Below are 12,638 nucleotides of genomic sequence, written 5' to 3'. Positions count from 1 at the left end.
CGTATTATAAGATGATCTTTCTCGAGTTTAAGTCAGTCATCATATAACCTCAAATTCTGCCATAACCTCTTTACTAAATACGAAATTCAATTCCAATAATGAACCCGATTCTCTTACTTGATAAAGAGGTTATATTAGAATTTAAGGTTAAGTATAATCCTAAAAATCATCTTTATCTCATAAAAGAAAATTAACAGGTTTAAATCATTTAATTTTTTCTTACAACTACTGAAAAATCTATGATCGTTTTATTTTGTAATTTATTAAACAGTCGCGAATTGCCGGGAACTGTTATATTTTTGAGGTTAGAATTTAATTATTTAAGAATTAAAAGAACTTCTTTGATTAGTGTTTTTTGACGGCGATAAATTTTTGACAAAAAATGTCTGTACACGGCAGATTGGGCAATTCTGCGAAAGAAGGCTTTTGTTTTATGTTTTTGAGGTTAGGACTAACATAACCTAAAAGTTTTTTTTATTTACCTTTTGGGGAATTAAGTGAATGACGCTCAATAAAAATAATAATTCTGGCACAATATTCCAAAGAGGAACTAGGCCTTGTCGAATAGCAAGATTTTCAAGACTTTTCCCTATGCTAAGAACAAATTCATTTCAGCTAATCCTGCTTAGCGTAATACTGGCTTCAGATTAAGATTTTTGCAAAAATTTAACTTAATTTGATTATTAAGGACAAATGACCTATTTAATTCTGAAAAAGCAATAAAATTAGTTGCTATTTAGGATTTTGAAACCTATGGGAACTGGGCTAAACTTCTAGTCTGAAGACGGCTTAAGGGCCAAAGTAGATTTAAGCTGATCCTCGAGAATATTTAGATTAAAAAAATCGCCAGTATTAGGTTAAGGAAATTTATGAAAAGGACCTCTAATCGATGATCGTAAACTTCGGTGTATGATAGTTTGTGATAAATCTTTACTGCTAAATTTTTCTGGCTAAATATTTTTCAGGAGCAGCCTGAGTCTTGGCTGATTCTCAAGAATAATTAGCACTTAAACTTTGGCGGAGAAAGATAAAGTAAAAGAAACTTATACAGAGTAGAACCTCTAATTCTTGATCCTAAACTCTCAGTGAATGATAGTTTGAGCTAATTCTTTATCGCCAATTTGTAAAAGCTGAATATTCTCGAGCATCAGCCAGAATTTCTTTAAGTAGTCTTCAGACTAGGTTAAGCCTAGTTCCCGAAAGTCTTACAATCCCAAATTGCAACCAATTTTATTGCTCTTTCAGAATCTAAAACAGACCTGTGCTTATTAAAAGTCGTGTAATATCGGAAATTTTGTGTTGATAGTTCCAATGGAAATTGCAGATTGACGTGCTGATAACACTAATTCCGCTTATTCACGGTGCCATGATGGATATTTTTGCGCCAAAAAGACATAATAGAAAGGAAAACTCTCATAAAAATAAATTGTCTTCTTGATATCTTTGTCGGGAGACAGCTAGCTGTTCGCTAAACACACTTTTACTTGAATCTTGCGGAAATATGAAGAAATTTAAAGAAAATATCATCTCAAATGACAAGTTTCCTAAATCGCACGCAATTCAACTCAAGAGAGAGATAGAGACACAAATAACTCACTTGACAAAAGTCTAGCGGCGCTGCGGTTGCGAAAAATCTCTAAGATGCGACAAAATTTTTTCTTCTCTATTTTATCCTTATTAGCAGGTCGTGTCCCTTCTTGTAATATGTTCTTTTGAATTCCTTATAAACCAAAATAGTGTTGTTAAAAACGGTTTTTCTCAAACTTATCCTGAATTTTGGGACAGCTCAAAAGAATATGAGTCTTCCAGCTCAAAATTTCATCCCAATGTTTTTGTTGTAATATCGACAATTATTCACAATTACCCCAAATAACTGTATTCAACTAAATTATTAAAAGCATTTTCTTGTGAAAATTACTTAACTCTAAGGAATTAAACAGTTTTGTTTTAACATTAAGAACCTCTCATTTTCTCTACGTGAATTTTCGCGGCATTTCGAAGAATCCTCTTTGACCTTAATAATCCAATCCTAAGTCAAAATTTCTAAAATATCTTGACTGATAAGAAATTATAACAGGTTAAGCCATATGGCTAAGCCTTATGCCCTAGACCACTTACGACTTAAGCCGGGAGACGACTTAGTGGAAAATGATAGAAATGCAGTTTAATCATTATTTCGAATATAATTGTGGAACTCAGAGGCAAAATGACACATATCCTATGCTTTAGCCATAGGATATGTGTCATTTTGCCTCTGAGCTCCACAATTACGCTAAGCCGTCTCTCGGCTAATCCTCAGGTCTGTCAAGGCCCTTAGGTCTGAAGCCCATATTAGGGACATGATCATTAATGAAGTCTAATTCTAATTTATTATAACTTGCTTTTTCAGTTTCTGATGGAATGAAGCAGATCCCTATCAAGTGGACAGCTCCTGAAGCTTTAAATTTTGGCAAATACACTTCCCTCTGTGATGTCTGGTCTTATGGGATTCTCATGTGGGAGATCTTCTCTAAAGGTGATACTCCCTATTCCGGAATGAGCAATGCCAGAGCCAGGGAACGAATTGACGCAGGTTTGTACTTCCCCATGCTTCCCTATCAACTATTACAAGTTTCCCAACTACCTGGTTTCTCTGCAGGATACCGAATGCCTGCTCCGGAACAAACCCCTCCCGAAATGTACAGACTGATGCTGAGATGCTGGTCATACGAACCAGAAGCCCGTCCGCATTTTGACGAAATCTACTCTATTGTGGAAAATAGTTGCTAACAGACTAAAGTGCCAATACTTTTCTGTGAAAATGGCGTACAATGAACTCCCTGATCATCCGGAAGCATCCCCAGGACACTATTTTTTAGGTTATGTTGAAAATCATACAATTTTTACACGAAATAAATTTATAAATAACTTGCTTTGTCAGAGACAGTGCATTGTTTTTAACGCAATAAATGTAATATTTTGAAAATTCAGTAAGAATTGAGAGAAATATTATGGAAAATGTACTCACGACATCGAGAACTGATCCCTCTATTTATCACTTGCAGTATTTATGTAAATTTATACGGAAACACAAAATTTTATGCAAAAATAAAGAAAACACTTCTTAAATTATTGATTTTTCACGTTTCTAGCATGAGGAAATGGGTTTTTCACTGATTTTCCAGAGTTTTTCGCGGAGGTCTCACAAACGAAATTGTTCGGAAAAAAATGGCGCCGACTACTGAAATCAACGGCGGAAACATCATGTTGAAAGGTTTTATCCAAGGTTTTCCGTTTGAAGAAGGATAAGTATGAATTTTTTCAGGAAATTATAATTTATTCGCATTATTTGCCTCAATTGCATTACAAATTTATGTGGAATAGAAAATATTTGGTCTAGTAGACATGAACCATGCCGTAGAGAAATGTCCAGAATAAAACATAGGTGCACAGTCCGGAAATGAAACCACTGGTCAGTAGAGTTCTCCTGCTAATGAAGAATTTCTGCCAATTTGTCCCGGATTTGGATAGTAGGAGGAACCACAGGCCAAAGACGGCAAATAAGTAGAAAAGGAAGCCAATTATTCCTGTGAGGCCAAGAATACCTGGGCAAAAACAAATGAATGAGGTGTCAATTCCACGTAGGAAAAATGGTCTTTTTCTGGAGGATTCGGCTTACCTGCGGTACTTCCAGATAGAGCAGCCATTGAGGTGCGACAGTACTCTACGGCGGAGGCATTATTCCTAATTGCAGACTCACTGTAAGCAATTATTTCCCCGGATTTCGTTTCTCTTGTTTTAACCCTACTTGTCGCCATTGTGATAAAAACCTTCCAAAGTTTAGGGGAAGAAGAAGAAGATATTCACCATTTTTCTGGATAAAGATTTCGTGGTGCTTTCACAATCACAGCTATTGTATTCAAGAGAGGAAAAAGGTATGAACCTTTTACTTAACTTTGCTCCAGTAGGGTAATGATGTGGTACATTTTGGGAAACGGTGCATTTTGGGACCTAATGTGGGTGTTTTGGAATGCATCATTAATATATCGCTTAAAATCATATAAATACTTATTTTCCGTTCAATTTTCAATTGTATTTGAGTAATGTAGCTTTTTACGTACCAGATATACATAAAACTAAAACTTCTGCAATTTGATTTAATTTAAAGTACAAAATACGCGCGAAAATTGACAGTGTCCCATCCCACTTTTCGCAAAATCTTTAGAGTGGTCAATTTTGCCGAAGTCAACACAAAAAGTGCTGAAATTTTTTGACTATATAAGCCACTTTACAGTGAAATTTAGAAGTTATTATATAAAAGAGCGAAGTTTGGACCTTTTATTCGAAGGGAAGTAAAAAGATTCAGTGAAATGGGATCGCATTTTTAATGAAAAAAGCGAATTTACAAAAGTAAACAATCCAGTGCTTTTTGGCACACAAAACATCTTTGTGTTATTTTCTATTTTTCTTAAAATTCAGATGCCAAGGAAGCCTTCAAAAGGCAAATCATACACACAGAATGATATGGAGAAGGCTCTGGAAGCATTCAGGAGTGGAAAGTCCATAAACAAAGTATCAATAGAATTCAATGTACCAAAAAGTACGATATTCAACAAACTGACTGGAAAGTGTCTTGTTAAATGCCGGGAAGTCAACCTACAATGCTTATTCCCGGACAGGAGCAGGAGCTGGTACAATGGGTCTTGAATTGTTCTGATTGGTGGCGTCCAATAACTAAAGATCAAATGTTGGATAGCATGGAAATGAACAACCAATCCTGCCTGCCGATTATTATGAAGCTACTCTGCAAGCTTTTGAAGAACATCTTTTACCCACCACGTTAGAGAAGTTTAGTAAATGAGACGAAAATGATTTTTGGGATGATCCTTATAGAAAAGGAAGGCTTGTTTGTTGTTTCAATACTGGCAAAAAATAAAGCGTATCTACGATAAAGCAAAATCTTCGAAGATTGCTTTAACTTGTGATACAAATGAATCCTTTGTGGACATCAGTGATGCACCAAATGTGCTTTGTGATAATGAAGAGCTAGCAATGTGGAATCTTCAAGAGAGAGATATCAGTTTGATGTCTTATGAAGACAATATACCCACATCAGTCCACTAATGCACCAGATTCTGTGGCACATGTTTCAGAAGTTAGCCCATTCTCACAATAGTTTAGTCCTGCTTCCGGTAAATTCCAAGACCCATAACAATTACAAATCACAAAATATATAAGAGATTACATATATTATCCGAAGAATCTTCCAATCAAAGACAATGTGACTCAATCCCAAGCATCAAGAATTCATTCAGAATTAAAAAGAAAGCTTAACGCTGAGGTAGAAAAAAAGAAGAGACTGAAAATGACAAAGAAATTAGCAATTAAAAATACCCGCAAAAGACTCGCAAAAAATATAAGAAATACTAATGTGACAAAATAAAAAAAAAACTGAAAAATTATTTTTTTTAAGTTTGTTTCAGTAGTGAGTGATCTAAATGCACAATGATTCTCCTTGTTCAAAAATATACACACATTTAGTTCCAAAGTACCCATATCGTTCCAAAATGTACCATTTTTACTTCTTTATACTTTTTGCTATTTTATATAAAAAATTATGCATTTTTCAGTAATTTTCGAAAATATTCTCATTCTTGATAAAATAAAGAATATAAATATTAATTTCAACAAAGACAAAACTAATTTGGAAAGTCAAAATTGTGTTTGAAAGTTGAAAATGCTAAAACCCGGTCTAAAATGTACCACATGACCCTATCCGCCCTATCCTAATAAAAATCAACAAAATATTTATCTATGTTATACGATAAGAGAAAAATAAGTATTCTCCTAGAGTCTGGGATCTAGGAGAATACTTATTTTTCTCTTATCGTATAACATCCTAGAGAATATCTTAGAATTTTAACAAAAAAATCCTATTTGACTGAAAAGTGGTTTCATAATGAATCACAGTGATGACAAGTAGCTAAGTATTTATCCAGTGAAGAAAGTGCATTCCAAAATAGAAAATGCGAAGTGATTAAAAAGATAATTTAGAAGAAGTTTCCGTGGTATTCTTGAGTTTCTTTGAGTGTTGAGTGTAACATAAAGCAATATTGAGAGTTCCTGGACAAAAAGGGCAAGTGCAGGAAATGTCAGGAGGGCAGAATTTCTACTTTGCCAGAGGGACGACGTCTCAGGGAGTTCAGGCGCAGGAAACAACAATTGATTTGCCAAATATTGAGTCAGGGAGCACTCCAGCTGAGATCAATCACAGTCCAAGTGTCCCTGATGCGTCCACCAGACGCCTAGCCAACACTTTTCGGCTGCCCAACACAATAATGACGACAAATTGGCGAGAATTGACTCACATGATTCACTCATCGTTTCTGGCCCAGGCTCAGCAGTCCCGGACAATGAACAACTTCAGCACCTGGATACCCACAAGTGGACCTACAGCTGTCAGGAGTACAGGCACAACGACCCACTCCTCAGACAGTTTTGTGATAAATGTCGATGGACAGGCTCAGGGAATTCTTCCCCCACCGAGTCCAGCAATTGCAGACAATGCTCCAAATCCAATGGCCAGTCCTCCAGTCTACAATCACGAGGCACCAGACTTGAGGATTCCCCATCATCATCACCATTCTGGACCCAGAATCACCAGAGATTCTGGCCCAGAGACTCCTGTCACAGAAGCTCTGTCACAGATGCCCGAAATCAGGGCTTTCCTGCAAAATCTCAGCAGATACATGCCCTACGTTGGGATTCTCCTGGCCAAATCCTGCTACGATCACATCGATGGCATCCTGGACTGTTTCGTGCTCTTTGTCACCTTCTGCCATGCCAATTGGGTGGTGAGGCAGGAGGTGGCCAAGAAGCAGAACAAGCGCATTCTGGCTCTCGTACGAGTGCTCATCTACATAATCTTAGCCATCGTGATAGTCGGATTTATGCTGGAGAGAAAGAACATCTACATCAGCCTGATGTTTGCATCTTCCTTCTCGGAGCCCTTTGGCCTGAGGAACCTTCTCTTTTCCGTGGGCATCACTGACCTAGTCCTCAAACTCATCACTGTGGCTGTCAAGATTCTCATCACGCTGCTGCCAGCATCACTTCTGGAGTACAAAGGGCGGGTAAGTTTCGAGATATTCATCTTGCTTTCTTTTACAGTGCATTCAATTAGTTTTGAGACACTTCAACAAGGGGTGACTCATATTGAGAAACCGTTGCCATTTGTCTGAGAAAAGCTCTGAGAAACCCAATTTCTGCGTTGCGAAAACCGATAAAAACCCAATTTCTGCATCGAGAAACCCAAAAATTGGATCGCGAAACCCGAGAAACCCAATTTCTGCATCGTGAAACCCGAGAAACCCAATTTCTGCATCGCGAAACCCAATTTCTGCATCGTGAAACCCAAGAAACCCAATTTCTGCATCGTGAAACCCGAGAAACTCGATTTATGCATCGCGAAACCCAAGAAACCCCATTTCTGCGTTTCGAAACCAGAGAATTCTAATTTCTGCATCGTGAAGCCCGAGAAACCCGATTTCTGCATCACGAAGCCCGAGAATTCCAATTTCTGCATCGCGAAACCCAAGAAACCCAATTTCTGCATCGTGAAACCCGAGAAACCCAATTTCTGCATCACGAAACCCGAGAAACCCGATTTCTGCATCGCGAAAACCGATAAAAACCCAATTTATGCATCTCGAAACCTGAGAAACCTAATTTCTGCATGGCGAAATCTGAGAAACCCATGAATGGGCATGGAGAAATCCAAAAATTGCATCGCGAAACCCGATAAACCTAAAAATTGCATCGCAAATCCCTAGAAACCCTATTTATGCATCCGCGAAACCCAAGAAACCCAATTTCTGCTTTGCGAAACCCGAGAATTCCAATTTCTGCATCGCCAAAAACCGATAAAAACCCAATTTCTACGTAGTGAAACCCGAGAAACGCAATTTCTGCATGGTGAAACTTGAGAAATCCATAAATTGCATCGAGAAACCCAAAAATTGCATCGTGAAACCTGAGAAATCTACTTTTTGCATCACGAAACACGAGAAACCCTTGTCAGAAAAAATGGAAATAAGCGAAATGTGTTACCCCTTGCACTTCAATAAAATTCAATTTGAAATATATCTCATGCAAAAAGATACATAAAGTTCCTAAATTTAGACTATACTCTTCATACAAAAAAAATTTATGTATTTGTAAAATTCTAAAACTTTTTCAAACATTGTAACTTCGTGCTACTGCAGCTAGTAGCGCTGCAGTCGAAAGTAAAAAATACTGGAGTCTGTAAACGCTAAGTGCTAACCAAAAAGTAAATTATAGAGCATTATTCTTTTATTTGTCAAAGAGGTTAATTTGAATACTTTTAGGTTATGTCAAGCGTAACCTCAAAAATTCAAAGTATATTTTTCTGATGTCCTGTGGAATTATATGAGCAATGACACAAAAGAAATCATTGGTTTTTTGTAAATGTTGCTCGAACTTTAACCAAACCAACTCTATCGGTAGCCAAAGCTCAACTGACTGGCCATAGTGATTTCCTGTTTCCCCATTACCTTCAATTCCCCCTCCAACTTACTGCTAATGCGACTTTTTGTGTGCGGGATGCAAGAACCTTTTATTACTCTTCTAAAATCGCCATCTAGCGCCCAACAACCACAAAATCGTAAAAAAATGTCAGATTCTAACCTCAAAAACGTAACAAGTGTTTGCTATTTAAAATATTTATTCAGCATTTTTTGCATTCTGAAATAGAAATATTGAATATTTATAATTATTTAATGGAAAATTTAGGGTTATAATTAGTTCCTTGAGATCTTCTTCTTTTTTTCGAGGTTAGGTTGTACAGGTTATGCATAATCTAAAATTCTTCTATACTATAACTTTCTTTCCAATTCCAAATGAAAGAATGAAGATGCTCATGATTTCCATGAGATATTGGTATGCTTCAATTTTCAATTGATGTTCAATTTTGGGGAACTCAAATAGGTCAATTCGGAAAGTCCGAGGGAAACGCTTAAAAACCCTAACGGTTTTTCAAGGTCAAATGTTAAAAATACACTAGAGTGCGCATTTATCAAGCAAATGGGGTCATGTTTGGGTTCGTTGGAAAGGTCTTGGAATTTTGGACAAAACTAAACCGGTTCCAATTGGTTTTGAACCGGTAATGAACCGGCAATGAATCGGTTCATAGCCGATAACTAATTTTTATCCGAAAATCGATACTTTTAAAACAATTTTGGAAGATATTTTGAATGATATATGAATCGGTTCAAATCGGTTGAAAACCGGTAACTGATAAATGATGCCAAAGTACTTCTGAGGTATATAGAATCTAAGTCACGAGTTCGAGCATTTCGCAAAGCCTGGGACACTTTGCCACCTTTTTAGAAAACTTTGTCTTTGGAAATCTTGTCTGTCAAACATTTTGCACAAGTATATTTTATAACTCGGAATATTCAAAGGAATTTTTTTTATCAATTTCCAGGGAATGCTCTCAGATATATTGCAAGAAAATATCTCGTATTTCTTTTCAAAGAAATCCACGCGAGAAAAAACTGATAACTCCGCAGAATTGCAAGCGGAATATTAACGTTTATTTCCACGGAAACTCACGCGGAAAAATATAAGATAAGTTCCTTGGATTTTCCTGTTGCTGTGAAGCTTTGAAAAGCTTTGAAGCGTTGAATCATTCCTAATAACGATTTTTCAAGCTCAAAGGTTAATAAGACTCTAGAGAGCGCATTATCAAGCGAATGAGGTCATATTTGGGGTCGTTGGAAAGGTCTTGGAAATTCCTATAAAACTGAACCGGTTCCAAACGGTTTTGAACCGGTAATGAAGCGGTTCATAGCCGATAATTATTATTTATACGAAATTCAATTCAATTACACCTGAGGTGTATTTTGGGAAATATTTTGAGTGATTTATAAATCGGTTCAGATCGGTTGTGAACCGGTAATGAACCGGTTATTTACCGATAAGTAATTTTTATTACACTTTAAACTATTTTGTGGAATTTATTGAGTGATTTATGAATTGATTTAAATCAGTAGAGTACCGGTAAACGGTAAATGATGCGAAAGTACTTTTGAGAGGTATAGCATTTAACCCTTTAAAGACGATTGGGTCACCGGTGACCCAAAAATGAAATTTTTCTTACTGTCATCTAAAGTTGTGTATTGCTTTAAAGTCAGAAATAGTGATTTTTTCTGACTCTCGATTTTTGACCTTCTCGTCCAAAGGGTTAACTCTTTCCGGACCGCAGCATATGCTGCAAGCCAATTTCATAATTTTTAATCAAAAATATCTGCGCTCAGGAATTAATTGAGGTCCTACAAAAAATATCTTACATTTGGACATCCTTAAAGTTTGTAATCATCTACAAGAATCGGATTTTTATCAGTTCTGAATAATTAAAAAACATTGTTTTTCACAGAACATTCATATGCTTCTTTGGGTACTACAGTCCCAAAAGAGACGAAAGAGTTAAGTCACGATTTCGAGCATTTCGCAAAGTCTGGGATGCTTTGCCACCTCTTTTTTCTTTTTATTTGCTTCGTTGAGATTGAAATTAATAAAATCTTACCAACAGAGGATGATTTTGACATCCTTGGAATAATTTTCAAAACTTTTTAGAACATTGAAAGTTGATTTCTGCACCGCTAGAGGCGTTTAAAGTTGTCAAGAAGAAATTTAGGGAATTTGCATGAAGCATATGCTTCATTGCGAAATTATTTTCTGATGATTCAGCTGAATTTTCTGTTCCAGGGACGCGTTTACCTAATGACTGAGGCTGTTTCGCAGTTGTACCGAGCCCTGGCTCCAATTCAGCCCTGGCTGGTCTTCCTTCTGGACTCCTACACTTCCTACGAGCGCATTTGGGGCGTGATTCTCTCAGCAACGTACATGGCTGCTAAGGGCAGTGATCTCCTGGCACGAGCCAAGTTCTTCAAGCGTTCCTTCATCAAACTCTTGCAGAACGTCAGCTTTGGGGTCACTCCATCCAAGGAGCAGCAACAGACAGCCGGAGGAACCTGTCCAATCTGTCATGATTTCTACACGAATCCCGTGCTGCTCGAGTGCAATCACATCTTCTGCGAGGCTTGCGTTGGAACCTGGTTCGACCGGGAACAAACTTGCCCTCTCTGCAGGGCGAAAGTAGTGGAGGATCCCCAATGGAAAGACGGAGCTACAACGTTCTTCGTTCAATTTTATTGAGCCAATTGTACAATTCTTTACTTAAGTGATTGGTTGAATTTCTTAGCATTTCCCATGCAGCATTGCAAAAAAATAAGATTTTATTAGGAAATAAAAATTGAAGGATTACTTCTGGGCTTTCAATTGAGTTTCCAGCCAATTGTGTTGGCCTGGAAGTAGGCCCCGTCTGAAGCTGTAGCTTGCCTGTTGATGTCTCGATGTCTATCTCGACTCACGATCTCCTCCAAAATCTCCCCTTCACCCCGAATCAGCCTCTCTCTGCCCGTGACAGGATCTACGACCCTCCGGATGACATTCTGCCTGGCTTCCCATTGATCTCTGGTTTCTGGAGCTCTTGCAGTGCTGTTCATCAGATTTATCGGGATGTCATAGTTGGTTCCTGCCTTTTTTGCAGCCTTCTTCATTTTCTTCTGCAGCTTCTTCTGCTCCTTGTACGCTTTCCTTGCTTCCTTACTCATTTTTCGCCCAGATGATGAGTCACTCGAAGAACTGGAACTGCTGGAACTCGATGATCTCCGTTTGTGTTTCTTATGATCCTTGTGCTTATGCTTCTTCACCTTCTTCCGTCCATCCATACTCCATCCCACAGCCCCAGACCTCCCAGGAATATCCATGTCAAGAGAATTTTAGGAAAATCACAGAATTTCGCACTTTTTTCAGTCTTTTCACCACAAAATAAAAACATGAATCAGATGTTATCCAAGTTTATCCAAGTAGCCTGGGGAAATCCAATATGGCGTTTGTTTACTACTTCGGTAGTGTTTGTTTTGTTTTGCGCGTTGCTATTGTCGTGAAAATGTGATTTTCCGGCTGAAATAGTGCTCAATTTTACTTGGAAACACCACAGGGTGCCTTATTAAATGGAATTAAACCGATTTGGTAAGTGGAAAAGATTAAATTTGCAGCATTTTTGCTATTTTTCGAAAAGGATTTCAGGACGGTTGATGTATTCCGGGAAGGAACACCTGCCTCGAAAGTTTTGCATATTTCCAGAAAATTCTTTATTATTCGGCAATAAATCTTAGAAAGATGCTAAATTACGAATATAAATAAGAAATGCTAGTTTTCTTTGAAATTAATTTGATTTGGGTTTGAGGTTATAAATGGGGGGCCTAGGGAGCAATATGAGTTCCCGGTAAGAAAATCTTTGGGGCAGAAATTTTAGGAATCAGGAGAATCATATTTGACTCTTTATTTTAGTGTATAAGGATAATCACGAAATCATCTTCATTTGAACTTCAAATCCTTTCTGATTCTAAAAAATCAGGATTAAGTCAGGATCGGGAATGGGGAAACGAAAACCACTCGAAATTCTAAAAATCTCCCGGAAAAATCAGTAGATCAAAATCATATTTTTTCCAAAACGAGTTTCAATTTAAGTTAGGACTCATAAATAATTAAATCTCAACCTCAAATTTTAT

General features: G+C 37.3%; 4 protein-coding genes across 10 annotated transcripts in view; 2 read left to right on the top strand and 2 right to left on the bottom strand.

Moving 5' to 3' along the window:
- Positions 1-3,108, top strand: part of LOC129799873 (tyrosine-protein kinase Fer) — a 31,451-nt gene extending 28,343 nt beyond the window's left edge. For all 7 annotated transcript variants that reach the window (XM_055844146.1, XM_055844144.1, XM_055844143.1 and 4 more), the window contains 2 exons: positions 2,390-2,572; positions 2,639-3,108. In XM_055844146.1, the coding sequence (XP_055700121.1) occupies positions 2,390-2,572; positions 2,639-2,769 (314 nt within the window). In that variant the 3' untranslated portion in view covers positions 2,770-3,108. The remainder of the gene's footprint in view (positions 1-2,389; positions 2,573-2,638) is intronic.
- A 187-nt stretch (positions 3,109-3,295) lies between these two features.
- Positions 3,296-3,834, bottom strand: LOC129799896 (ER membrane protein complex subunit 6). The gene is made up of 2 exons (XM_055844186.1): positions 3,659-3,834; positions 3,296-3,584 (listed from the first exon to the last, which is right to left on the bottom strand). Exons 1-2 carry the CDS (start codon positions 3,795-3,797, stop codon positions 3,376-3,378), a joined length of 348 nt encoding a protein of 115 aa, XP_055700161.1. The 5' UTR covers positions 3,798-3,834; the 3' UTR covers positions 3,296-3,375.
- A 2,119-nt stretch (positions 3,835-5,953) lies between these two features.
- On the top strand, positions 5,954-11,325 carry LOC129799883 (RING finger and transmembrane domain-containing protein 2). The gene is made up of 2 exons (XM_055844168.1): positions 5,954-7,112; positions 10,768-11,325. Exons 1-2 carry the CDS (start codon positions 6,129-6,131, stop codon positions 11,215-11,217), a joined length of 1,434 nt encoding a protein of 477 aa, XP_055700143.1. The 5' UTR covers positions 5,954-6,128; the 3' UTR covers positions 11,218-11,325.
- On the bottom strand, positions 11,190-11,831 carry LOC129799893 (ADP-ribosylation factor-like protein 6-interacting protein 4). Its single transcript, XM_055844182.1, has one exon. It carries the CDS (start codon positions 11,829-11,831, stop codon positions 11,337-11,339), a length of 495 nt encoding a protein of 164 aa, XP_055700157.1. The 3' UTR covers positions 11,190-11,336.
- Positions 11,832-12,638: the final 807 nt, after the last annotated feature.

Source organism: Phlebotomus papatasi, chromosome 1 (assembly GCF_024763615.1).
Source record: "Phlebotomus papatasi isolate M1 chromosome 1, Ppap_2.1, whole genome shotgun sequence".
NCBI classification, from domain to species: domain Eukaryota; kingdom Metazoa; phylum Arthropoda; class Insecta; order Diptera; family Psychodidae; genus Phlebotomus; species Phlebotomus papatasi.
This window is presented reverse-complemented; position numbering and strand designations above follow the sequence as displayed.